At 47.8% G+C, this 27,859-nt stretch overlaps 1 protein-coding gene across 7 annotated transcripts in view; it reads right to left on the bottom strand.

Moving 5' to 3' along the window:
• LOC135903072 (collagen alpha-1(III) chain-like) overlaps positions 1–27,859 on the bottom strand; it is a 442,036-nt gene that overhangs the window by 391,842 nt on the left and 22,335 nt on the right. For 5 of the 7 annotated variants that reach the window (XM_065453972.2, XM_065453975.2, XM_065453973.2 and 2 more), the window contains exons 4-7: positions 17,837–17,857; positions 16,534–16,581; positions 7,362–7,985; positions 1,843–2,814 (exon numbers count right to left, since the gene is read on the bottom strand). In XM_065453972.2, the coding sequence (XP_065310044.1) occupies positions 1,843–2,814; positions 7,362–7,985; positions 16,534–16,581; positions 17,837–17,857 (1,665 nt within the window). The remainder of the gene's footprint in view (positions 1–1,842; positions 2,815–7,361; positions 7,986–16,533; positions 16,582–17,836; positions 17,858–27,859) is intronic. The other 2 variants (XM_070532327.1, XM_065453977.1) reach the window with 2 other exon arrangements.

The raw sequence follows: 27,859 nt of genomic DNA, 5'->3' as shown, positions 1-27,859 counted from the left end.
CCTAGGTAACGTAATCAGTAAATCGGAAGTCCGTCCTGACTCAAAGCATATGGCTCCATCGCGAAGTTTCCTCGGTCTGTCGACAAGAAGGCTGCGTGCAGATTCCTTGGCATCTGTGCCTATTACAGTCCCTTTGTGAAGGACTTTTCAAGAATTGCGGAACATTTAACTCATCTCGCGAAAACCCATGTCAAATTTAAATGAGGAACACGACTGAAAGATGCATTTGAGGAGCTTAAACAGCGGCTACGCTGGTGCTTTTACACCTCCGCGAACACGCCGAGACAGAAAGCTACACCTACACAAGTAGCGTAGGCCTCGGTGCTGTGCTAGTTCAAAAGAAGGACGGAGTTGAAAGTGTCATTCCTTACGCTTGCCGGTCACTGTAAAAAGCTGAAGCTAATTATTCTACGACGGAGAAAGGGTGCCTTGCGATCATTTGCGCTACGCGGAAATTTCGGCCTTACATATATGGCAAGCACTTCAAAGTGGTAATCGACCACAATACCATGCCTTATCTGGCACACTTGAAGGATAATTCAGGTCACCTTGCTCGATCGATTCTCAGACTCCTGGAATTTGACATCGCCGCGATGTAAAAGTCTGGGAGAAAGCATCCTGACGCCGACTACCTGTCGCACGCCTTTATCGAACTGCCAGTACAAGGTGAATGGGACGATGCGCCTTCCTAGGAACTGTAGACGACTTCACCGAACAGCAACAAATACAGTCAGAGTTACAAAGCCTTGTGGAGTACTGATAAGGCAAGACCAACGTTGTCCCTAGGGTATTTCGGCGTGGACTGTCCTCATTTTGTTTCTGCAGCGACGTCTTCGTAAAAAACTACTCCTCTCCTGTCCGCGAAAGTACCTGGTTGTGCCAGCAACACTCCGGCCAGAAGTCATGCCCATTCTGCACGACAATCAGACAGCCGGGCACCCTAGGTTTTCTCGTATTTTTGAAGAACACAGTAAAAGTAGTATTGACCGCACCTGACCACCGACGTCGAGGACACCCTGCTACGACATGGTGCGCCAGTCTTCATTACTGACAGAGGAACGGCTGTCACAGCTGAGCTTACTCAAATCATACTGCCGCATAGCGAGATAAGTCACCAGAGGACAACTGCCTACAATCCGCAGATGAATGGCCTGACACAACGTCTGAACAAGCCGCTCGTCGACATGTTAGCCATGTACGTGGCGTCGAACACAAGACGTGGCATGTTATTCTGCCGTATGTAATCTTCGCTTACAACAAGGCAGTGCAAGAAATAAGTCAGATCACTCCGTTCAAGCTGGTTTCCGGTAGGAACCCAATGACGACTCTTGACGCCATGCTGCCGCACGTCAACGGTGAGGAAAATCTTGACGTCGCTGCCTATCTCCAGCGCGCCGAACAATCCCGTCAGCTCTCCTGCCTGCATATGAAGAACCAGCCCAGAACCGATGGCTAATACTGCAATCTTCGACGATGCTGCGTCGAGTATCAGCCAGACGTTTTTGTTTGTTTAGTTGTCGTCACTGCATGTACTTTAGTTTCTGTCGTGTTTGCAGCATCGGGACGATATTTTTTGAGAGGGGGCATTGACACTTGTCCTTATCCTTTTCTCGGGGCTGCACATCACCCACTAACACCTTTTATTGCTTAGCGCAAGACGTGTTTGCATGACTGAAACCTACTGGACCGTCAGTGATGGTTTTATGCTTTGTCTGCTGCCACTGAAGCTTGGGTAACCGAATGTACACGCGACGCGATTTAGGTTTCCGCTTTCACTAGATGGCCTAGCATGGTGGCAAACTTTTACGTGGAGGCCAGTTGCCGGATAATATTGGTGTCTACCTGGAATAGGTTTGGCACCAGGGACCTGCGTGCCACCTGGAACATGGCCGCCACCTGGAACGGGACGCCCACCAGGAACGCGTCCACCACCAGGAGTGACTCCACCGCCAGGGACACGTCCACCACCTGGTACGTGCCCACCACCAGGGACATGTCCACCACCTGGGACTTGTCCACCACCAGGGACGCGTCCTCCACCAGGGGTGTGTCCACCACCAGGGACGCGTCCGCCACCAGGGACTGGTCTACCACCTGGGACGTGGCCGCCACCGGGAACACTACCACCTCCTGGCACGTGTCCACCACCAGGAAGGCGACCCCCGCCAGGAACGGGACCCCTGCCAGGAACGCGTCCACCACCAGGACCGTGTCCACCGCCAGGGACGTGTCCACCACCTGGGACGCGTCCACTGCCAGGGACGGGTCTGCCACCAGGGACATGTCCACCACCAGGGACTTGTCCACCACCTGGGACATGGCCGCCACCAGGGCCGTGTCCGCCACCAGGCATGCGGCCACTTCCTGGGACCTTTGGGCCACCAGGGGTGTGCCCACCACTAGGCATGCGTCCAGCACCAGGAACAGGTCGAGCACCAGGGATGCCACCACTGCTTGGGGTGGGTCTACCACCTGGCACTCGCCCAGCACTAGGGATTTTTCCACTGCCTGGGACGCGCGTACCACCAGGAAGAGGTCTGCCGCCAGGCATGTGTCCGCCACCAGGGATTTTCCCACTTCCAGGCATGTGCGCACTTCCTGGAGCCGGTCTGCCACCAGGGATGTGCCCACTGCCTGGCGCCTGCCCACCGCCAGGTACGCGTCCACCACCAGGAACACGTCCAGCACCAGGAACGCGAGTACCAGCTGGAGTGGGTCTACCACCAGGCACTTGTCCATGTCCAGGAACTTGTCCAGGGCCAGGGACTTGTCCACTGCCTGGGACACGCCCAGTACCAGGGCTAGGTCCGTGGCCTGGGATATTGTCATGATGTGCGTTAAGTTGTCATGTACACATCAAAGACTTGAGAGTTCACCGCGTTGAGCGAGCTTTGTGGCATCCACGACAGGACAAAGCCAGCTGTAAAGAAAAGATTGTAATTGTAAAATACCAACTCGTACTAGTGTCAATGTAAATGTCCTTGAGTTGACCAAAAAAGGATTCAGGTTGGGGCTCATGGAAGAACTCAAGGAATGGGTTCGGATGAAGCTCCAAATAGAGATAAAGGAGCTGATAACTGTCCAGAGGAAAATATTTTGGATGAATCATTTGCAAAACAGATGAAAGAGAAAGAGGAGGTTGCAGTGCAACTATGGGCAAAGTTGCATGACATTTCATTACACAATGAATGAATAGAATTTATTGATAGGAAAGACAGAGAGGTCGACCTGAGCTTGTGCGCTCTAGTCGGCTACTCTGTACTGGGGAAGAGGGAAGGGGAGTGAAAGTATTGGGATGGATGATGATGATAAGAGAAGTGGTGAGTGCTTATGTACATGAGACAGTTGCCTCGCTAGAGCCGCTCGTCGAGCTTGGTGTCCTGCAGGAACTTCAACAATACTTTTGTGGCACGCATTGAAATTGCAGTGTCAGGCCATGGGCCGAGAATAGCTTCCTCCGACAGTAGTTGTCTGCCAACGCTGGCTAGGAAACTGTCTAACGTCCTTCGCTCCAGCATATATGCTGGGCAGTCGCACAGTACGTGTTGCAGTGTTTCGGGCATCTGGCAGTGTACACTCAGGGCTGTTCGATTGGCCGATGAGGTGTGCGTAGCGACGGGTGAAAGCAACGCCGAGCCGAATCCTGTGTAGCAATGATGTTTTGCGCCGTGTAAGCTTCGGGGGCAAACAGAATTTACCGTCTGGGTCAATAATACGTAGACGTCTGTGAATGTTATCAGAGTGGGCTCTGTAAACCTTTGTAAGGTCCTGCATGAGTGCCTTGATCATGGAGTTGGTGTCAGGTCGCGAGTAGGCAATCCGTACTTCATCAGAGGAAGGGGAGGCCGATCTTGCCTCACTGTCAGCGAGTTCATTACCAAAAACACCACAATGGCTAGGCACCCATTGAAAGGTGATCACGTGACCACTTAACTCGGCACTGTGATAAAGTTCGACAATTTCCAGCACGAGCAGATAGTATGGTCCTTTGTTTAAAAAGTATTTTAGCGCCTGTAGCGCTGATTTGGCATCGCACAATATTGTCCATTTATGGGGTGTCTGCGTTCTCATAAAACGGACAGCCTCCCGTATTGCCGCAAGTTCCGCTGCCGTAGATGTCGATTTGTGATCTAATCGAAATCGTTGAGTAATTCCAAGTTGTGGGATGACAAATGCGGCCGTTGTGGCAGATGGCGTGACCGAACCATCGGTATATACTTCTACAGTCCCACTATATAAAGTAAATATATGGGACAGGGTGAGCTGCTTCAAGCCAATGGAGGAAACGTGAGATTTCTTCCTAATTCCGGGTATCTGAAGCCTCACTAGTGGTCCTGGCAATGTCCATGGAGGTGTCGCGGGGATGTCGATTACCTGGAATCTTGCAGGTACAATGCTTGCGTGACATGCAATAGCTTTAGAAAAAGCACAGTCAGGGTTGATGCTTGGAAGCGTTGACGGTGGATGGCGTGAGTGTCTGGTTAGCAGGCGAATTACACAAGGACCATGCGCAAGTGAATACAGACAACGAAGTTCCACCGTAGTGTTCCGAGGGTAGAGCGAACGGCGGTTGTATAAATTATGTGAAAGGCTCAATAGAAAGGCGTGATAGCCTGCATAGAACAAAATGTCCTACTACATGGAGCATTAACTGATTCAAGTCGAGTGCTACTAAATCCCTCATGTGCTCGTACTGAGCAGCGAGAGCGAACGTGAAATGTACTATTTTACGACACTACCGAGTCTGTGCATTGGTGACAAGCCCAAAGTGACACCAATAAATGCCGTCATTCCTGAAACTTCCTTTTTGCCAAGAACAGCCATTGTATGAAACCGCCTTCCCACCTCCAGTCTCACTTTGTGACAGCACTAACTTCAATGTCACCGTTCAAAGTACCGTAAAGTTTGATTTACTATTCTTGCGCTGTACTGCAAATATTGCATATTTCCACCGCTCCTTTGTGTTTAGCATAATAGGCCTTGAAATTGTGTATAATACAAAAAACAAATAGATAAACTGATGCTGAAGTAGCGAAAAGAGCTCGGAGGGGCAGTTTCTTCGCTGAAAGAAAGGATACCGAGTTATCGAGGGTACACTACCTGTGTTGTTACATGGGGATTGTACATGTCGGCTACCCTTGTGCAGTCCATTAAGGAAAGGCAGAGTCACAGAGAATGGCACTGTATTAATTGACAGCTGCATGAACAAAGTTGGGGACGTTCTTGTGCCCAGAGGTGACCCATAATCAGATCTATTTAATAGGAAACTCTTGGATAATGACAACACTTTCTTTAAACATCATGGTCCTTCGGAGGGGTCCACTAGCAAATCATTTCATTCTATGGCTCACCTATCTGGCAGTAATGCGGCAGCAGTTTCCTGCACTAGAGTAACAGACGCAAAGATGTCAGGCGCACCATATGTTGTACACTGACGGGAATGCCCGAAAGCCATTACTGCATACCGGATAGTGCGTTTAAGAAAAACCTGCATATGCTCCAGATGCCAGCTGATAATGGTTAGGTGGTTGTTGGAACGTTCAGGCGCGACAGTTATATTGGCTGAGCAACAATGTGTGTGTGCTTTACGCGCCTAAGTTGTCTTTACATGGTGACGTCAAGAAGTGTGCTGTGTCGCTAGATATCTGAAGTGTGTGTATTGTTAGTTGAGATAGGACTCGGAACAATCGTGAGCGTTAAAGCAATGATTGACTCTTTACGTTATGTACATTTGATCATGTTCAACGTATCACGCGCGCATATACTGCGTTTTTCTGCCGAAGACTGAAAAAGGGGGCTCTGTAATGATGTTCGCTATGTTGCCATGTACATATGATCAAGGACTTGAGAGTTGCCATGTACGAATCATCAAGGACACGAGAGTTCACGGTGCTGCGAGAGCTTTGTTTGCGATCAAGACGACGCAGACGAGTTGTCTTGTGGCTTTGGCGCGAGCGGGTAGAAACCTCAAAGGAAAAAAAAACAGGATAGAAAATGAATAATCAGTAACAGAAGTCCACGGGTGACTAGAGAACAAAATAAGAAAAGGAGAGCGAGAGACACACGTCGGCAGAGGCGATTCGACGGAAGGTAGCCTGCGCTGTGGAGATTTACGCTCGTGGGGCCAAAGGGCCCCAGCGTACAAGGCCTTCACCCAGCCTCATTGAAGCTTCTCCGATGGCCTGGTGTCTAACGGACAAGACGTAAGCTGGACGGTTCGAGGAAGGTTGCTGGGGTGCGGAGGCGTGGGCTTGATGGGCTCGTAGATTCGGGCTCTCAGAGGCCTCCACCCACACACATTGTGGTTTCCTGACGACCTGTGGCGTCTCTCGGTGTAGCGGAGAGGATGGCACCGATTTGACGGCTGCACGGCTCAGCCGTTATTTCGAGTAAAACGGAATATCATGCTTGCGAAGTCCATCACTCAGTATGTCTCATGCACCTGCTGCGTATAGCGAACCGCCTTTTATATGGCTGTGTTGTAGAACGAAGCGCGATTTATTCGCCGCTGCTCGCCTGACTGTCACGGAGTCAGAATTGGGATCGGAAAATTGTTTTTGCCATGCAGTAAGCTTTTATAGAGGAGCAAGGTTTTACCAGTAATGTGGAACGATTGACCCTGAGGCCCCCAGTCCCTGACTGCGGGCTGTCTAGAACGGCAACAAGGCAGCGGATCGACCACAAACCATGAGTGTATGTTCAACATTGCTACCTCATCCAAAGTCTCTCGACCGTACGAGCAAGATTTTCTACAAATGCAACATCTCGAAAAGACAGCTCCAACTTTTTGCGACCGCGAAAGTGCAGAGGCGCGGGCTTGATGGGCTCGTAGGCTCGGGCTCTCACAGGCCTCCACCACACTCATTGTGGATTTGTAACTACCTGTGGCGTCTTTCCCGGTGTTACGGAGAGGGGGGCGTCATTCTGACAGCTGCACGGCTAAGCCGTTCTCCAGCGTCTGCGAGCGTAACTGTTCAGTCTACGCGGTACCGAATTCCGATCGGGACACAGAAACAACCGGCAAAGTGTTTCTTTCCACACTTTTGATGAGATAAACACGGACTCTTTAGTTACCTTGTACCTTTGCCAGGGCAGCGTTAATCCACAAGTATGTCTTGACTTTGTGAGATTTCTGGCACGCGCTCTGGTTGTACTTCCATGCTGAGATGCCACTTTCATCACTGTGTTTGGATTTTGCGGACTCAACGCCATAAAGCGGTTTACCATTGCTTTGACTTCTCTTGTTTAACTGTGTTTTTCGCGTGTCTTAAGCTGCAGCTAGCTTTTTACATTTCTCGAACGAAGGCAACACTTCAGCCTGTTAAATACCACACGAGCCAATTCGTTAGAGATGTGCATACCGCCAGGGACGTTTCCACCTCCAGGTATTCGCCCACTTCCTGGGACCTGTCTGCCTCCGGGCACGTGTCCTCCAGGGACGTGCCTTCTACCCGGCGCATGCCCTCCACCAGGAACTTTCCCGCTGCCCGGGCCATGTCCACCACCAGGCACCTGACCTCCACCTGGGACCCTTGAACCTCCAGGGACACGTCCGCTGCCTGGAACGGGTCTGCCACCTGGGACATGTCTGCCACCAGGACCAGAGCCACCACCAGGTACTTGTCTGCCCCCAGGAACTTGACCCCCACCGGGGACCTGTCCACCACCAGGAGTGTGACCACTACCAGGTCTGGATCCACTTCCTGGAATCTGTCTGCCACCAGGCATGTGTGCACTACCAGGGACATGTCGACCGCTACCAGGAATGCGTCCACCACCGGGCACAGGTCTTCTACCAGGGTATTTTCCACCGCTTGTCACGCGTCCGCCCCCTGGTAGGTGTCCGCCACCCGAGGTATGTCCGCTACCAGGATATCGAGTACGACCTGGGTACTGTCCACTACCAGGATATCCGCCAGGTTTTCTGCTGCCTCGTCCGCTGCTCGGTGACACCCTTTGAGTAGTGCTGCTGCTACCGTTGTACGCTGTTTTGCGGGCAAAATGGAGGGAGTAAAACGGAATATCATGCTTGCGAAGTCAATCACTGAGTGTGTCTCATGCACCTGCCGCGTATAGCGAACCGCCTTTTATATTGCTGTGTTGTGGAATAAAGCGCGATTTCTTCGCCGCTGCTCGCCTGACTGTGATGGTGTCAGAACTGGGATCGGAAACTGATTTCTGCCATGCAGTAAGTTTTTCCAGAGGAGCAAAGCTTTACCAGTAATGAGGGACGATCGTCCCTGTCTAGAATGGCAACGTGCTGTCTAGAATGGCAACGAGGCAGCGGGTCGTCCACAAGCCACGAGGATGAGTTCAACACTGTTACCTCAGCCGCAGCCTCTCGACGCTACATGGAAGATTTTTTAGAAATGGAACATCTCGAAAAGAGAGTTCGATTTTTTTGCCACAGCGGCGAAGCTGAAGCTAAATATCTTCAGGCTATTACATTCTTAATTGCCATTGGAAAAGAGGCTAGACGAGCTTTCCACGTGTTTGAGCTTGAAAACCAGGAGCTTATGTATTTGACAGCTTTTATTCAGGGGTTTGAGGTGCACTACAAACCGGGACGAATTCTTACTTTCAGCGAGTTTCAGTGTGGTTCTAGGAACCAGTGCGATGGCGAGCCATTAGGTTATTACCTGATAGAGCTCATTGTTCTAGCAAAGAAAGCAAGTTAGAAAACATGAGGAGAGGCTCCTACACTGTAGAATATTACCTCTGATAAGAGACAAGGAACTGCAGCAGATACTTATATCGGTAAATACGTCCTATGCTAAAACTGCTAAGCTTTGCCATGATAGGAAACAGGGTATAATGCAGTTCTTTGGCATAGGAGCAGCAATCCGCGCGTCTTTTGCATCTGAATGAAGCATGCATGCCGCAAAAATAGTCCGCCAGCTGCCCGAGTTGCTGCTTGCAGTAGCCCGAAACTAGAAGATGTCCTATAAGAGAAAGTTATTGTAAGAAATATAGAGGCCGAAAACATTTTGAGAGTGTGGGTCACACGTCAAGCTCGAAGGCGCACCCAGAAAGAAGGCAGATATAGTAAGTAGAAATAACCGTTGACGAAGACCATTTTCTTCAAATGTTTGAAGTTCAAAATCATAAGTGACGAACTCTGCTTTGCAACAGAAAATATATCTTGTGTCATCATCAGGCGTAAAATAGACACAATCGAACTGCTGCGCCGCAACAAAATACCTCTTCCAAAAGGTATCAGCAGTGCCAGGCCAAAATAGTTGCTGTATGCTGCGTACTGCGTTTGGTCACACAGAAAAAGCAACCGGAAAGATAAACTTGCTTCCCTGTAACAAGGGGCAAAGCACAGAAGCTACGATCATTGCTGTTCTTCAGGATGTACCAGTGCCGTTGAGCAGACACGTGGCTGAGTGACTGGACCTGATAGACTTCGTAGATGCAGTCAACGGCGAAGCCTCTGAGGACTTGATAATGGGGTTCGAAGCTATCTTCTAGGGCCTAAAACAACTTGAGGGCGTTATATATTGCCTGGAAGTAAGCTCGCAGCAATCCCCACCGTATAACAAGCAAGAAGAGTTCCTTTCGTTCTCTAAGGTCTGAAGGTTAATAAAAGTGTCACTTTATGCAGTCCTGCGTCCACTACGTGGGCCGCCACCTCACGGCAGAAAGGTTTGCCTTCGACATGGACAGAGTGTAGGAATTCATAGAAGCGCCAGCTTCTCAGAAGCAGCAATCTTGTCATTATTCTAGTCAAACGAAGAGAAATTCTTGGCCTGCTTCACGGTTTCGCCAAGGTAAAATGAAGGCGAGAGCCACACAGGTAGCGAACTGGCCAAGCATGAATGCTGACATTACAGCTGTAGGGAAGTTATGCACTAGTTACGTTAAGTTCAAAAAGAAACATGCAATGCTGCCCATGCTCAGTGACGAGTTACCGCATTTGCTATGTCATTTTTTTCGCTGTCGATCTTTTTAACCAGGGAAAAACGAATATTTCTGAGTAACAGATAGTTACTCGTCGTTCTTGAGAGCTGAATCAGACTACCGCTGCCGCTGTAATCAGTGCAAGTGCCGAAAGATTCGCTTCGTATGCATCCCAGCAAAGCTGTGCAGCAATAATGCACCCCCCCCCCTTTCGACAGTTTACCTCCAATCTCTCCCAAATCAATTTAATATCAATCACATTCGGTGTAGCCCGTACTGCTCGCGGAGAAACGGCTTGACAGAATGCGTGATTCGGGAAGCTACAAATTGTTCAACAAATGCCCACTTTCCAATGTTGAATTTTACAGCGGCCATTTGGAATGGAGGAACCACCAAGAGACAAATAGCTGCAATTGACCACTCAGACTAATGGTGCATCCCAGCAAAAGACCACTTCCGGTCTTCAACTAGCCACTGGAGCCGTAGTTGAGCCCAACAGGTGCCGTTCGTCAGCGACTGCAAGAAATACGACACAAGGAGCGTCGCTACCACAACAGAACGACCCTAAGTCTACCGGACATTCATAGCTGAAACCAAGTATCCATGAATGGCACACACAGGAGAACGTGGACTCCGGCCACAGTTGTTGGTCTGGCAGAGCAAACGTGATCACACGTGCTTGCTACACACAATGGAAAGCAGTTAGGCTACGTGAGAGAACCTCTGAAGACCATAGAAGCCGCGGCGCCTCTACATGCGTCCCAAGACACTCTGCGTCAAGTTGCCCTCCTAGGGACGCAGTTCAAGCCAACCTTCTCAGAAGATAGCGCATACGCTGACAGCCACATCGTTATCCGTTACCAGGACGCAAGAAAAGTGTGCATGGCCTTGTTTGCAGATAAAAAAGTGTGCTTTTCTTTCCCTGTTGTTTTGCTTCTTTGTCTGTCATTCTTTTCCTAAAGAAGTGAAGATGTGACGGACGGCTATATAATGCTTGCAATGCCAATCACTGCGCATTTCTCCTTATATAAGGCCGCGTTGCTGCTCGTCTGTCTTAGTCACGTTACATTTAGCATACAGGGGAGATTTTTTAGATTTTATAGAAATTTTAAGAACCACCCAATGCAGATAATATAACCCTAGTCATCGAGCTAGATGATAGAGATGGGTGGAGATTGCTTGCATGAAAAAACTAAACACGTATCAAATAAAGAACAATTTCAATGGGTAAACTTGTGAATAATTACTTTACCGCACATATTGCAATTAACAAATTTCGCGAATGACGCCAGTTTGAAGAAACGCGCCTTCATACTCGTCGTAAACAATATGCTGTTCCACTTACTTTTTTAACAAAACACTCGTTCAATAATTGAAGTCGACAATTAGCTGCCACATCCACGTATTCTGTGCCACATTTCGGGAAATATTTCGAAACTGGTGTGTCATCATGGAGATTCCTTTTTAGCGGATGCATCTTGCAAACCTACCGTCTACAGTGCGCAAATTGCGACATACACCTAAAGCAAGTAATTAAGAGTTTAGTTAGTGAGCTATAATAACTATCTGAATATGTGTTTCGATTTCTCGTGCTAGTAATGTATGCCTCTTAGAATAATTCACCTCAAGGACAGAAATACGCTATTTGCTGCAGGTGATTTTTTTTAAATCTGGGTACCTAAGAGATCTTTCCCGAATACGCTTACACGCTTTGTTTTGCACGATAGTTCTATGCGATATGGCCAACCTTCCTTTTCTGAAATAATTATTATTGGAAGAAAATTTATTATTAGAGTTTATCATTTATATGAATTTCCACATATAATTGTTGGGAAGGAATTAGTTGCGAAGGAACGTGGGAAAGAATAACAAATAGATGCTATTCGTGCTATCGGCCGGCACAACTAATCTGCGTGATCTCTTTCGATAAAATTTCTGTTGCAAGATTTTATAGTCGAATAGTCAGGCTTTATAATAGGCAATTAACATTTTTCCACCGCGTAGGGAATAATTGTAGCGAAGACAGCGAATGGTTGCCCATCATTATCCCGCTTGATTGGCGGAGCGCCAATCGAGTGGGATGATGCTTGGACTCGGTGTTGTGTTTCGAACAGTCGCATGTGCCGTTCTGAACTCCAAGTAAATAAACATTACATGTATAAGACATGTATATCGAGTTACGGTTGCTTGCTGCAGCGCAAAGAGTTAAATCACCCGATTTTGGTTGCCAAAACCACAATATGTTTCTCATGGATACCGTGGAGAGTGAGACAGAGAGAGCGAACAAACATCGCTATTCAGGGACTGTTGAAACGTTGTCTTCGGGGTGGTCTCCCCCTTTGCAGGAATCAGTACGCTGTCGCAGCGTAGAAGGCCCTCACTACCAGCTAACACTGCTCTGTGATAGTGAAGCTGGCTAGGGCTCTCTCCCAAAGCTCAGGTTTCTGGTGTGTATTGGGTGTATAAGGGTGATTCTGTACAGCCACTTACCATGTGCTAAAGGGCGCCCTGTGCTTTGCAGAAGTGGTAAAGTCAAAAGTGCAAGATGGGGATAAAGTGGTAGAGTGTACATTGGTGGGGAACGGTGTCGGTTTGGACTGCTCCGAGAATGAACTCTTGACCTTTGTTTAGCTTTTTATGAGACTGTGAGAATGTTCTACGTTGCGATCTATAGTGGATGGTGATTTTCTTATAAGAGTCTAGATGGTGTGGGTGCCACAAGTTCTACGGAATAACTTTGAGCACACGGGGTTGTGCAACCTGGAGCTCTTTCTATATATTTCGCCAGCACAGAAATGTGACCTCTATGCCTGGACTGAGGTTGCGACCTCGTGTTGAGCCGCATCACGCCATAGTCACTTGTTACTTCTGCAGATCTCAAAAAACCACGAAGGGCTCATTTGAACTCACCTGCGAATATTGGGGTTGAGGCTGACGTAAATATATCTTATTATTACGTGCACCTTCGTCCTTTTCTTTCATTGAATGGTAACTTTTCTGCGTAATCAGCTTAGCTTCACACGTTACTGCCGGAACTGCGGGCTAACCAGAGCCATGCCGCAGCTCAAGCCGTACTACAAACAACACGCATTTAAGGCTTGAGTCGATTTGACGGTGCAGTCCCCTCCCACCTACACGGCAGTTTCTACTGCTGAGTGAAAAAAAAAATGCATTTGCATTGTCATTTACAACTTACCTATGTAATATCGAAGACATCGTCAGAAGACTCAATGTCCGGTTGCTGATGGCGCGGAATTCACGTGCCGAATTCCACAGCTCTATCGCTTTCTCCTAATTACACGCATTTAGCTTACGCGGCGTGAAGGCCCTCACCGAAAATAATCCTTTAACTTCAGCTAGGCAGAGCAGAGTATACCTATTCTGTAGTTGCAACGATAGTGCCCGGTAATGCACTGTTGCGTTAAGTTTGGCAGTAGTAGTCAAGAGATGCTTAGGCACAATAAGAACACCTTTAGAATAATTGTTGAAATCTATAGAACCCTTACTCGTGCGCACATCGCAAGCGAAATTGAACTGGTTCTGAACTCAGTTTATGCTTACTATTTTGAAGAGCTATTCTTACTAGTAAGCCTTCGAACTGTACGATCTATGAGCAGTGCCCGAGAGTGATACATTGCGGGCCAAACAGCGTCGTTTCCGGTTGTCTTGTACTGGCTGGTGCAGTAATATAGGCTGACAGGCATGGTCCATGGTAGCACCCGCGTGCTCCTGTTCAGCCCTAATTGCAGCGAAACCTGCTCTAAATTTCTCCCAGCTTTACGTAGAGGGAGATCTGGTAGCACGACCTGGGCGAGTTTTTAACGCGCTCTGTGACACCAAGGGATTTCCGAGATAAGAGTGTGCTGAGCGTGTCTAGAAATCGGATTCCCCCGAGACGTAGACATAAAAGCAGAAATAAATATTTATTACATCAAATTGTCAGGAAATGTGTTATGCATTTTCTGCTTGTTTACGGTTTTCACTTTTGCGTTATCCACCTAAACCTTATTTTTTATTCAGCGTTCTTTTTTATTTACTCATGCACAGGTGCTTTCGTTAGGCTACACAGAATGTTTATAGAAAACGACTATAGACATAGCGGACATGTTTTTGGCAGAGGGGCTGTTAGGCGAGGTGTCATACATTGCTACAAGTAAGACGAACTTGAACATCATTATTGCCAAAACATGGTTAAAGCACCTTATTATGACCTTAAGGGCATTCTTTTCGAAAGATTTGGAGGTAGTCACAAAACTCTAACACAATCACATATATAGTCACGCCCAATAACAGGACTAAAACAAATCAAGTTTCGCACAGGTGTAAACTTAACGTCACTGTGTTGCGTTCATACTCACGGGAAGCGCCCCTCACTCAAGTGCAGAGTCAAGTCGACTAAACCTCGACGGCACTCGCATTCTTTACGCTCACGTCCACTCACTCCCACTAATACTCACCGACGTTCTACCTCAATAATGTGAACTTAGTGTGGATCGGCAGTGAGTATGGCGACCCATGCTACTAGGTGTGCCGACTCCCCAAGAAACATTACAGCGCGAAGCCCTCCATTCATGAATTTACCCGTGCACTCAACCGCACCTTTGTGGAGGTTTTTGTTTAGATGAATATTACAGAGTGCATCCAAAATACCTCTTTCTACATTTGTCAACCTATTCTTCGCGCCGCGCCTACTCGAGGCGTTGTGTACTAGACAACATTCAATTTCATAAAACACAACTCTGTAAAATTCAAAAGCGGTATTTAGGCTCTGTTCGCGTCGAAAGAAAATTGTAACTTCTTCTTTGTTTTATCAGAATTTTTAGAAGTCCCCATGGCATGCAACACAGTGCTATTTCTTTAGCGCAATTGCTCTTCCAGGCTGGTATTTTTTGTTGCTCAAGAGATAAAAATAAAAATTTGACTAATTAGCAAGCGCGTTTTAATTACCTTTTACACTACTTACTTTACGAAACATGTTGCAATTTAAGAATTGTAGGCGGTGGCTTCGACAAGCATATGCCTTTAGAACGAATTCTAACGATGACACCAATTTCGAGACAAATATTCGAAATGTTTGCGCGGCTCTGCCTTAGTGCTCCAGAATATATTCAGGCTTCAGTGCCTAAACAAACGTTTCGGAAAAGAAATGTAAGTGGAACAACAGAGAACCTTTACTGCAAGTGTAGCTGCATTTATCTTAAAATTATGTTAGTTTCAAAATTTATTCCAAAGGAATGTGCCTAGGGAAATAAGTGGCTTTATTCGGGTATTTTAATATGCGCATAAAAGTATTTATTTCAAAGTTTGTTTCCGAAAACTTCCTTTATTAGTAATGTATGCATTTAGTTTACGGTATATGTATTGTTTGGCTCTTTGAATATTAAATCTTAAAAACTAGATCTGTGCGGTATGCGAAAGGTTTTTTAATCCTGTTAACACCAAATCAAGGCACACGATATATGGTATAGTTATTAAAATGCATAGCCACGAGCTTGACGTTTCACTGTCATGAAGATGTGTTGAGTTTCTTGCCAAAAAGCAAAAGCTACAAATGCATAGCGGAAAAATGAACCTTGCGCTTAATTTCGCGTACTTTTTCCTTTCGTTTAGAAAAAGAAGGGACTGAGGCGTATCTTTTCAACGTGCAGCTTTATTTTTTTTGGTATGAAAACAATCAAGCGTGAGGACACTTAAAATGCCCTTCGTTTTGCCCTTCGATTAAAATGCCCTTCGATTACAATGTGGAGGTTAATTCTCTGGAACATCCTAACTGCAATCTATGATATGCCTATTTTCTTCGTGCCCTTTGTAATAAGAAGCTGTGAGTTCCAAGCAGCTTTTTTGTCAACTGTGCTAAACAGTTTCCTTTCATTATTTTTTTTCTATATGAGTGTTAGTTATGTTACGTGTGGTTTTAATGACGCATATGAACGCGAGAGCCTTGCCTGCCAGCGCTTCGAAGTTTTAATGCAAAAGGCTAAATTTCAACTAAATAAAGCGAGAGCTCATATACAAATTGTTCACACTGGTACGGTAAAAAAAAAAAAACTAAACTTGAACATAGCGCCATAATAACAAATGAATCTTAACTTTAAGGACATGCTCTATATGACGCCTGTCCTGAAGCCACCGTAGGAAAGCAATATATATTCATGCCTTCGTATTAAAGAATTAAATTATGAGTTTTAAAGTGGGGAAACCACGGTCTGTTTATGAGGCACGCCGTAGTGGGGGTCTCCGCAAATTTCGACCACCTGGGTACCTAAGTACACGTGTGTTTTCGCATTTCGGCCCCGTCGCAATGCGGTCGCCGTGGCTGGGATTCTATACCGCGACCTCCTGCTTACCAGCCTAACACCATGGCCACTAAGCAACCAGGGCGGGTATGTCTTCATATGAAGAGCCAACTTTTCTGAATGAATTTTCTGAAGCACTTCTGAATAGCCGAATTACGGCTATAAGCTTGACACGTCATAATTCTAAACACTTTGCGGTCCTCCTGCTTTATTCATTTAGAGGAAATTGCGGTTCTCTCGAAGGAGTCTCCTGAGCATCCGAGGAAAAAAAATGCTTTCCCATTTGCGGTTTAGGCCGGTAACAATAAAACGTCACAAATAAAGATTAACTTACTTGTTCGCGGCGTTCGTAAATCTTTGCCGTATGTCGCCGACGCCGTGTCTGCAAGGTGACAGAAGAAGTTTCATAGAGGCTGCTTTCTGTTCCTCGGTATTATCTTACTTAAACATATGTGAAACGCGGCAACTCTCATTCTCAACAGCCACTAAGACGATCCGAATGAAATATGTTGGAATTAGGATAATAAACAATGCCATCGTCGTTTTACGCAGCGTAAGATTTACAAAATTTTACAGTTACTTTAAATATCTTTAAAAGAAATGGGAAACAAAAGGCACAAATCCATATCTGTCAGAAAACAGGTGTGGTGGTTCTGCAGACTCAATCTATAGAAAATCAGGAACTGGCGAATGTGACATGCGAGTCAGTAGCCCACGTAAAGTTGTTTCACCGTCAACATAAAGAAGCGTATACTGCTGAACTAGTTGGTGCACTCCGTAGTGCCGTTGAGCGTAAATACGGCCGGGATGAAACGGAGTATACAGGACAGACGCTCAATTACAAATGAGGGTTAATAAAAGGTTTTCCAGGGAGCGGAGGGGCGCACATGCGCAGTCGAAAGGTGGACACAGAAATCACGCATAATCACACGCGAAAATTGTACAAAATGCAGCCGCCCGAGGAGGTAACTGATCCCTTTATCTGTCGAGGTAACTGTCGAGACACTGACACAAGTGGCAGATTGTGCGCATACCTGGCCGGCCGCGATAATTTCTCTCGCCAGTCTGTTACTGGATTTGTTTGAACTGGATGCGTTTCAAAAATGGTGGAGTGCAAGCGCAAGCTTTGATGTGAGCGCCTGTACGGTCCATTCCGTTTCTTCCAGCCCATATTTACGCTTAACGACGCCATCGTTAACATTATTTTCCAGATATCCTTCTAACAGGTTACTGGCGTCTTTCATATCCGTGTAGAAAACAAAATTGTTAAGGCCTTACATGACTTAACGGCCGCCACCTACTGAAATGTGCCATTTATTTTTGCTCAGTTAGAGTCTCCTTTACTGATCCGTTTAGTTTGTCCTAAATGTAGTGATATTCAACAACGTTTCTTAAGACAGACGGATGGTCGGACGAAGTAGTCTACTTAAAACATTGCATATAGTTTAAATGTTTTGTTCTGTTCTATTGAAACCAATTTACTTCAGCGCAGTGGATGCGTAGAGTGCAATCTTTCTTTTTCCTATGCAATTATACAGGCGCTCAAAATGTAACACGTCCTATTCAAAATTTTTGTGTGCTCGATACAGTACAGCTGGTTCAGCATTCTGAGTTTACAAGACGCAGAAAGTACTTACCATCAGTCTCATCGTATTCAGCTGTAAAAAATGTTCAGCATAAATGGATGAAACAGGCGTATCATGCGTGTGTCACCTAAGGTACGTTCCAGCATCTACAAATTTGCATTTCTCAACAGGCACAACAGTTCACGGAATAGCAAAACATCGAATATTTTTGCGACAACAGAGGCGCTGGTAACGGTAGATTATAACACTTTATTCAACCGCGACGTCTTCGAAACGTTTGTGTTTCCATTTTTCTAACAACTATTGAAATATAAGGGTATTGGGTACAAGATAATCCCTGCGTGCAGTTACCGTTCTAATTATAGTTGTCTTTTATACTTGTTATTGTTACAAGATGGCGCCCCAGTGGGGCTGAGGAAACAGAACTGTACACCGAACACTAAATAATACGCATGGCGAGCGGAAAAAAGATGGTTAATCATAATGTAACGATGAAGAACACGCTAACGATGGAAAAACATTATCATCATCATCTGCTGCTGCAGCAGCAGCAGCCGGCACCGCTGCCGCCGCCGCCATCACCTCTTATGCCTTCGGCATGACAAAAGCCACTCCCAGCGATCTCCAGTTACCACGACCATGCACTAGGTGAATCAGTATTGCTTCCGCAAATTTCCCAATTTCATTACCTCACCTAACTTTGTGCCGTATTTGAATGGAAGTATATCAATCAGCAAAGAATACTGCTAAGCTTTACAATAATCTGAGTGGTAGTCATCTACTGGACGAAGCCGGATCAGGTTGTCACAGTATTAACGTAAATTTGCCACTGATGTCTAAACATGTGTTGTGGATGGAGTAGCGTTGGAACCGTGCAGCATATTTTATTAGCATGCTGCAATATCTGTCTAGAGGTGCATGAAGAGGCAATAACTCTGCCCGAGCTCATGCATTTTAGCGATAATCAAGAAAGAACAGTTGACAGATGTGAAACACGGCTGGATATTTTTATGAACTCAATAACACGGAAAACAAAAAATAAACAATCGGAAAATACAATTTTATAGCAGTCACTAATCTGTTAAAACCGATCGTGGGCTCTAAGGGCCGAGCACAGGTGCAAGAAAAATGTAAATGTAATGAGCTTGGTCGCATGCTTCCCCATTCAATTAAAAATCAATGCTGTTAATTTCCTTCCAGATCGCCACGTCCATCTGTCTTTTTTCGGTCTGCCGTTATCCCGTAAACAGAAACATGTCAAATGACAGGATCAAAGCATCGATTTGAACGTGTCTGTATATTGCCCCGTGCTGTATTGAGCCTTCTCGTAGGGCAGTTTTTTCTCGAGAAACGAGAGGGCGCTTTTAGCGGCGCGCCGCACGTCGCCTCAGTGACAGCGCATGATTAAGAAACCATTAGCGCTTCCACCTTGCTTCTGTGCGATCAGCTGTAGGAAATCCAACGGTGTTTTCGCTAACACACTGTGCTCCAGTCATGCCGGATTTAATCATGTCGATTGAAGACGTGTGCAGTAGCCGGCTGCAAAAATAGTGACTTCCACTTTAAGGAACGGAATGAATCTGTGTAGCAAAGTTCTCGTACCGTTACTACAACTGCCCATAGGTGTTACCGACACTTGGTGATGAACGGCTTTCTTCGAGGATACAGAAATGTACTCATCCACAAGCGTTGTACTGCTAACCTTCAAAGAAAGTGCTTCAGCCCGGGAGCGTCGACAAGAGTGAGTGCCGCTCGTCAAACAATGACAAAGGGAGTAGCGCCGCTTCCTGTCGTAGTATGTTTCGCGCACTATTTACATACATCTACCCCAAATGGTACGGAAGCTTACGCCCACTATATCACTAACGTGCCCAATAGGCGCTAAACTAGAATATATGCGGATCGTATACGTCCAATAAATGACGGACTACACCAATAGCGCAGAAATGGTCAAAATTGAGCAGTTCGTGACGGGCCACAAGAGCAAGCGAATTACTATCCATAATACATCTTTGCAACAACGCATTACAATGTACAAAACGGCTACCTTTGAAGCCTTGCGTGGCAAGAACAAATCTATCGGAGCCCAGAACACCAGCGAGTGATTAGGTAGAAATAATCTGAAAGCGACCGCACCAAGGAAACTTACTGCGTGAGAAATGTGACAAGCCGCTGCTTCACAATATTTCCCAAATAAAGAACGAACAGCAAAACACATTAATCCTGATTGAATTGATGAACAGTAAGTTTGGCGCTTGGAATACATATTGTCACAGACAAAACCACAAAAGACTTGGTCGACGCTATAGATCTGTTTATATATCGCTGTCCTGACACCTTCGTCGTTTTTTTCTTGTGGGAGCCACCCAACATGCCTAGCATGTGGCACCGAATCGCACCGAGTGGCTGTAAGCTGTGTCGAGGACGTGGCATTACCCCCCTGCCTAGAAGCATCGTCTCGATGCGGAACATTGATGCACTGTAGATTCCCACGGGGATGCTGTTAAGAGAGACGTAGATGGTGAGAGAGGTGTGGAACTTTGCCTTTAGCGGGAGTGGTATAACTTCAATCTAGAGACGTGAATGACATCGGACAGGCATGGGCATCGGGGACGGCGAGCGGTGCCTTCCCCTTCAGAAATCACTTCGTATGTGACGTCGCCGAGTCGTTGAACGGCCCTTTAAGGTCCAAAGTAGCGGCGCAATAATTTCTCCGACCGACCACGCTGGCGGATCGGTGTCCACACCCATACTTTGTCACCGGGTTTATATGTGACGTCGTGGTGACGAAGATTGTATCGGTCGGCGCCGTTGTGTTGTTGGTAGCAGATACGTATTCATGCGAGCTGGCGCGCCTCTTCGGCGCATCGAGTGAATTCGGCAGCATCAGTGACAACATTAGAACAGTAGATGGGTAAGAGCATTGCGTGCAACGGTGTGACAGCTTCCCGGCCGTGCACCTAGTGAACAGGGGTGAAGCCAGTAGTTTCTTGAACGGCAGTATTATATGCGAACGTAACATATGGGAGAACGTCGTCCCAGTTCTTGTGGTCGGCGTCAACATACATAGAAATTATATCAGCGATCACTTTGTTTAGCCTTTCTGTAAGCCCATTCGTTTGGGGATGGTAAGCAGCGGCTTTGCGGTGAATGGTACCACTGAGAAGCATGATATCTTCGGTGAGCTGCGCTGTAAATGCTGTGCCCCGGTCGGTTATAACTACTCTTGGAGCACCGTGGCGGAGTACGATACCATGCACAAAGAAGGCCGCAATATCATTAGCAGTGCCTCGTGGGACAGCTCGGGTTTCAATGTAACATGTAAGGTAGTCTGTGGCAACAGCAATCCAACGGTTACCAGCACTCTACGTGGGGAATGGTCCAAGCAAATCTATGCCAACCTGCAGAAAAGGGATTCGCGGAGGATCCACGGGATGGAGAAGTCCAGCGGGACGCATGGGAGGTGTCTTGCGTCTTTGGCAGTCGCGGCATGTCTTTACGTATTGCTTTACGTCAAGGCGAAGGTTAGGCCAGAAGTACTTTTGGCGTATGCGTGAAAACGTCCGTGTGAATCCCAGGTGGCCCGAAGATGGCTCGTCGTGAGAAGCCCGCAGGATGTCGTCACGTAGTGAAGAAGGCACTACAAGGAGGCAGGCGGTTGCGGTCGAGTGAAAACCCAATTTGTAGAGAGCGCCACCGCGGAGAAAAAACGAGGATAACTTGCGGATGAACAGACGAGGCGGCTCTGGTAGATGGTTCTCAAAGTAGTCGTTGAGAGGCCGGAGCTCTGAATCATAGCGCTATTGCTTGCTGATGTCTGATACTGAGATAATTGACAGAAATGCATCCTCTTCATCAAAGTCGCATGGCGATGGTTGAAGTGGAGCATGTGACAGGGAGTCGGCGTCGGTGTGTTTACGCCCGGACTTGAACACTATAGTCATATCGTATTCTTGCAAGCGAAGACTCCAGCGTGCAAGACGGCCAGATAGATCCTTCAGATTGGCGAGCCAGCACAATGAATGGTGATCTGTCACACCTCGAAACGATCGGCCGTACAAATATGGTCGGAACTTGGCAATTGCCCACACAATGGCCAAGCATTCGTTCTCCGTGGTGGAATAGTTCCTTTCAGCGAGAGACAAAGTGCGGCTTGCGTACGCAATGACGTGTTCGGCTCCATCTTGCCACTGTACTAGGACGGCACCAAGGCCAACGTTGCTGGCATCCATGTGCAACTCGGTGTCACTGTCTCCGTCAAAGTGTCCTAGAACAGGAGGTGGGTGCAGACGTTTCTGGAGTTCACAGAAGGCCTCTTGTTGGTCCTGCTCCCAGACAAACGGAACATTATCCTCAGTCAGCCGTTGCAAGAGTTCGGCTACCCGGGAAACGTTTGCCACGAAGCGTCGATAATATGCGCAATGCCCTAGAAAACGGCGGAGTTCATGTTTGTTTGAAGGTGTTGGAAACGAAGCAACAGCAATGGTTTTGTCGGGATCTGGTCGAATGACCTCGTAGCTGACGACATGGCCTAAAAATTTGAGTTCGTCATATCCGAAACGGCATTTTTCAGGCTTTAAAGACAGGCCAGCAGTGTGAATTGCGTCAAGAACTGCTTGTAAGCGCTAGAGGCGCTGCTCAAAAGTTTCTGAAAACACAATGATATCATCTAAATAGACAAGGCATGCCTCCCACTTGAGACCTGATAGAACCGTGGCCATCATGCGCCGAAATGTAGCAGGTGCGGAGCACAATGCGAAAAGGGCCTTGAATTCGTAAAGTCCGTCAGGCATATTAGATGCTGTTGTTTCACGGTCACGCTCATCAACCTCTCTTTGCCACTAGCCGCTGCCAAGGTCCATCGATGAGAAGCATCGAGCATGTCGAAAGCGGTCCAAAGAGTCGTCGATGCGGGGAAGGGGATTGACGTCCTTCGTAACGTTGTTAAGCTTGGGATAGTCAGCGCAAAAACGCAGTCTGCCGTCTTTCTTTTTCACCAGAACCACAGGTGACGCCCATGGACCGGTGGAAGGCTGTATGATATCGTCGGTAAGCATTTGTTGGACTTCATTTCGGATGGCGTGTTGCTCTTTACGAGAAACAGGGTAGGCACGTTGTCGCACGGGTCTTCCATTGGGATTTGTAATAATTCTGTGTTTCGCAATAGGCGTTTGATTGACCTTCGATGTTGAAGAGAAACAGTCCGCAAAAGACTGTAAAAGGCTTGGAATGCTGGCCTGTTGTTCACCTCATAATCTGGAATTCACATAAATATTGCTGTTGGCTAGTACCTGACAGTTAGGATCTCCATCATTGTGTCCTACAGTTAAACAAGCGGGAAAGTAACTGACTGGCTCCAAAAGGCGATAGCAGTTCGTGGCGCGAAGTGCTAATGTTCAAGACTGAAATTGGTCGCTGAAATCTGAGCACTCCGTGACGACAGCTGCAAGATGCCGCGTGCTACGCAAACCTCTCGAGCCAACAAGACTGACAGATTGCCTTCAGCGATCCCGACATGGGGAGGATCATCATCTGTTTCTACGGAGATCAACGCAGTACTCCGGGGTGGTAAAGTAGCACAGTAAGCCAAAACGCGTAACACCGTGGACTGTGGATGGCAGTCGTCTGAATGAGTTGCGCGTTCGCTGGAAAAAGTGACAAGCAACTCGCGAAGGTTTATGATTGCGCGGTACTCCCGAAGAAAGTCCATGCCGAGTATGACCTGCCTAGAGCACTCTGCCAGTATAATAAATGAACCGACAAATGTGACCTCACAAATTTGTACCCTCGCAGTGCATTTGCCGAACGGCGTGCGAACATGACCGCCGGCTGTACGGAGCTTAGGTCGTGGCCACCTAACTGGCCACCTAACTGGTTACTGCGAAGTGCAGTAACCAGTTTTCCGCTCATGACAGAATAATCGGCACCAGTATCGACAAGAGCTGTTACCGGGTGGTGGTCTACAGAAACGAGTATGTCGGCTGAAACAGGTTCACGGTTTTCGAAGGAAGGTGTCGAAGGTACGCAGTTGTCGTTGTCCTCGTCGCTATCGCCGTCGTCGTCGACGCCGTCGTCGGGGTGTCGCAGCGGAGGATCCTTCGATGTGCGTTGGACAGCGGCCCCACCCCCGGAGGTCGCTGTTCTTAGTTTCCCCGACTTGAGCTCATGGGCCGGTTTCCCACGGAAGCAGAGAATGCAGTGTAGCGGCTAGGTGACGCCGATCGTCGAGGAGGTGGTGATCGTGGCTGGCGTCTCTGTGGAGACGGAGATCGGGTCGTTGGCAGAGACTCTTCAACCGGTGGGAATTGCGCGTACGGCGACGAAGGTCGACTTGCCAGATAGTGCTGGCTTTCTTTCGGGCGCTCTCCCTCACGTGGGTGACGAGTGCCAAGGTGACAGCCCTGGAGTCCTATTCTTCCGTAGTAGCAGACACGGTACAAATGGCCCGCTTCACCACAGTGGAAACAGAGTGGCTGATAGTCAGGTGTGCGCCACACGTCTGACTTTCGCGTATTGGTTCGGGGACTCGTGGACCCGCACATATTTGTACGTGAAGCTTGGCCCCTGAGGTGGCACAGCGGTTCTTCAGAAGAAGGCGGGATACGATGGTTCCCGGGTTGCGCAGGTAGTCTCACTACTTCGCATAAGTCAGTACGGGGGTGGCTTCTGGCCTAGTTTGCGCGAATGGCTGTGCCGCCTGGTGGACTTCTTCGCGGACGATATCTGTCAGGGATGTTACGGTCGGTTGAAATCGCTCTCCCTATAGTCGATCGAGCTCCTCACGCAATACACTACGTACAAGCTCTCGAAGCGCATCGGTGTCATCGGGCAACGAGAGAGAAGATGCTGATCCCAGGCTGATTTGGCGATCGTAGACCAAGGAGAGTTGCTGAAGGGCTCGCTCTATTGTTGTCGCCTCACTGACGAACTCAGCTACTCTATCTGGAGGCCTTCGCATCAGTCCAGCAAACAGCTTTTCTTTCACTGCACGCATCAGCAGGCGTACTTTCTTCGCCTCTGTCATCCCAGGGCCAGCACGCTTGAAAAGCCATGATATGTCCTCTACGAATATGGCTACGCTTTCGTTCGGTCTTTAACCCTATTCTGAAGGGCTTGCTCTGCTCGCTGTTTTCTTACGGGGCTGCTGTAGGTATCGCGCATCTGCCGTTGAAATTCTTGCCAGGTGATGATGGATGGCTCGTGGTTTGCGAACCATGTTCGGGCAGAGTCCTCTAGGGCGAAGTACACGTTCCTTAACTTTTTCTGCTCGTCCCAATAATTGACGTGAGGTACACGATCGAAGTCGTCGAGCCAGTCTTCCACGTACTCAAAAGGCTCACCATGGAATGGCCGTGGCCAGCGTGGGGTGTGGAGAACCAGCGACGCAGGAGGCTGTCCCGTACCATATGTCTCCTGTGTCTGGCTTGCGGTTGTGGTGGACATCCTCGGCAGATCTTGCAGGCCGTATTCCGGAGGCAGTCTTTGAAGCCGTTCCAGTTCCTGGGGGTCAGAGTACATAAACGCGTACCCAGCACCTCCACCAATTTGTCACAGACAAAGCCACGAAAGACTTCGGTTGACGCTGTAGATCTGTTTATATATCGCGGTTCTGGCACCTTCGTCGTTTTCTTCTTCTGGGAGCCACCCAACATGCCTAGCATGTGGCACCGAATGACACCGAGTGGCTGTCAGCTGTGTCGAGGTCATGGCAATATTTAGCCTCGCTTACAAAACAGGCACCACATACGCTGCTCAGGCTGCTTGGGCATAGCCTAATTAGTTTCTAAAGTGTTTTTCTATGTTCGTTGAAGCTGTGGCCAAAGCTTCGTGTCGTCCGCCCAGTCACTGTCGATGATATCTCCCTAAACAGAGGTTTGCTAAGACGCATCGGCGTCATACGCACCCATTCTAAACGCGGAGGCAACGGAGGCAGTTGAGGCAAGGAATGGACGCGTCACCACCTGATCAAACATGGCAGCTCCCATGGGATCGTTGCGAAAAGGGTCGATACATACTGCAGTTAAGGAATACTAGAACACCAGAGAAGCAATCAGTGACCGCAGCACCGGTAGCCACATAGTGTGGCGCTTTGTGTTACTATAAAGTGTGAGAAGCAAGTTTTACAGCGAAGCTGTATACTTCTACCATCCGAGGTAGTTTTCGTGTCATTGGCGTGATAAGCAAAAAACTCCCAGTACGTGCGCCTATCCCGAAGATTGTGCAATGCCGGCCCGATTCGCGGTGGAGCTGAAGCAGGCGTTAAGGACTCCCTATGCGTGGGCCGATACCGTAGTGCAATTCCGGCACGACCCATGGTGGAGCTGAAGCAGGCGTTAAGCACTCCCCATGCGTGGGCGATCCCGACGATAGTGCAATATGGGCCCGACCCGCGGCGGAGCTGAAGCAGGCGTTAAGAGGAAGCTTTAGCTCGAGTGCTCCTATCTAAATACATGTAAAAGGAGAATTTGTTTTTCGCGGCAACAACTGCACCAAATTTGACGAGGTTTGTTGCATTAAAAAAACAAATTTAAAATCTAGTGACAGTTGGTTTCAAATTTTTTAGTTAGGTTGTCAATTTTTTATTAAAATTGGCAAAAATCAGAAATTTTCAAAAAACGACACTATCAAGTTAACAACTCTGTAACTCAACCACTAAAAATGATAATACGATTTTGTGAATTGCATCTAATAGTACATCTAAAGCGGACAAAATTGATATGTTAGACATGAAGATAAAAAAAGTTTAATCATAGGGAAATACAACTTTTGCAAAACCGTTGTAACCAACGTAACAAATTCACGTGAGATGTAAAATCACATATACAATTTGTCCGCTTTGAATGATCTAATGGATGCCGTTTACAGAACCGCGATATCTGTTCTTGATACAGAGCTATAAATTTGTAAACTTCGTGCTTCTACTTTTTTTTTCAAATGGTGAAATATTTGAAAATCGTTTTAAGAAAATTCCAGCCCTAAATCGAAATTCCGCTGCCAACAGTCACTAGAATATCTTTCTCTTTCAAATGCAACAAATTTCATCAAAATCGGTAAAGGGGTTATCTCACAAAAAACTGGAGAACGCTTAAGCTTCGCCTTCAAGAGTGGAACGCGACAGCGTTCCCGTCGACCCGCCAAGGGATGTAAGACAATGGGCTACGGCGCAGCGACTACGCGTCCCGCATCGGACGCGGTGAGCGTCGAGCAACGCAGCGTTCGGCGCGGCAACGAAATGTGCGCCTGAGCAAGCGACGCACGCCTGAGCCTTAGAAACAGCTAGTTTCTAACGCAACACCGCATTCACTAGAGGCGTGTTTGTACCGCTTTGAAGCATCGAACTCGTGGCTCAGTCATTCTTCTTCCGGCTACCGTTCGGTGTGGACGCGGAATCATGTGCTCCAGCGAAGCGGCGATAGCGGCCTCTGCAAGCCGCGGAAACAGGATTGAAGACAATGATGGTCAGGACTACGAGATCATTTAGCCTACATTGCCCACCGGACGTGTTGTAGTTAATACTGTGTTTTTGCACGGCGACGTACGAGTTAGGCCCTACAGGGTTGAGGACTTCCGCGACGCCCTAGCCAACGCTGGTGCGCTTCGCGACGTGGTGGCGTTCGGGGCGTACCAAATCAACCATGTTTGGGCGGTGACTCTCAACAGCACCAAAGCATCTAAGAAGTTGGCCGCTCTCAAAGAACTGGAAGTAAAAGGACGCCGCTGCATTATCTTCGATCCAGATAACCAACAGGTGAAACTACGGCTGCACTGGATGTTGCGCGACGTGGCGGACGACGACAATCGGACGGCTCTCGCTGCTTACGGCAGCGTATCCGAATTGACCCGGGAGCGATGGCGTGTCTCAGGCGTCAAGGAGAAAGGGCCTACAACGAGGACCGTGCTCCTGGAGCTTAAAGCCGGTTTGAAGGTCGGTGACCTACCTCACCAGCTACGCGTTGCAGGAGAGTTGGCCCTTGTGGTGGCGCCTGGGCGGCCTATGCAATGCCTACGCTGCCGTGGTACGGGCCACGTTCGACGTGAATGCAAGGTGCCACGGTGCTCAAAATGCAGACGCTA

The sequence above is a fragment of the Dermacentor albipictus genome, chromosome 1 (genome assembly GCF_038994185.2).
Source record: "Dermacentor albipictus isolate Rhodes 1998 colony chromosome 1, USDA_Dalb.pri_finalv2, whole genome shotgun sequence".
Lineage (NCBI taxonomy): Eukaryota > Metazoa > Arthropoda > Arachnida > Ixodida > Ixodidae > Dermacentor > Dermacentor albipictus.
The sequence above is the reverse complement of the archived record's forward strand: the minus strand, read 5'-3'. Positions and strand labels throughout refer to the sequence as shown.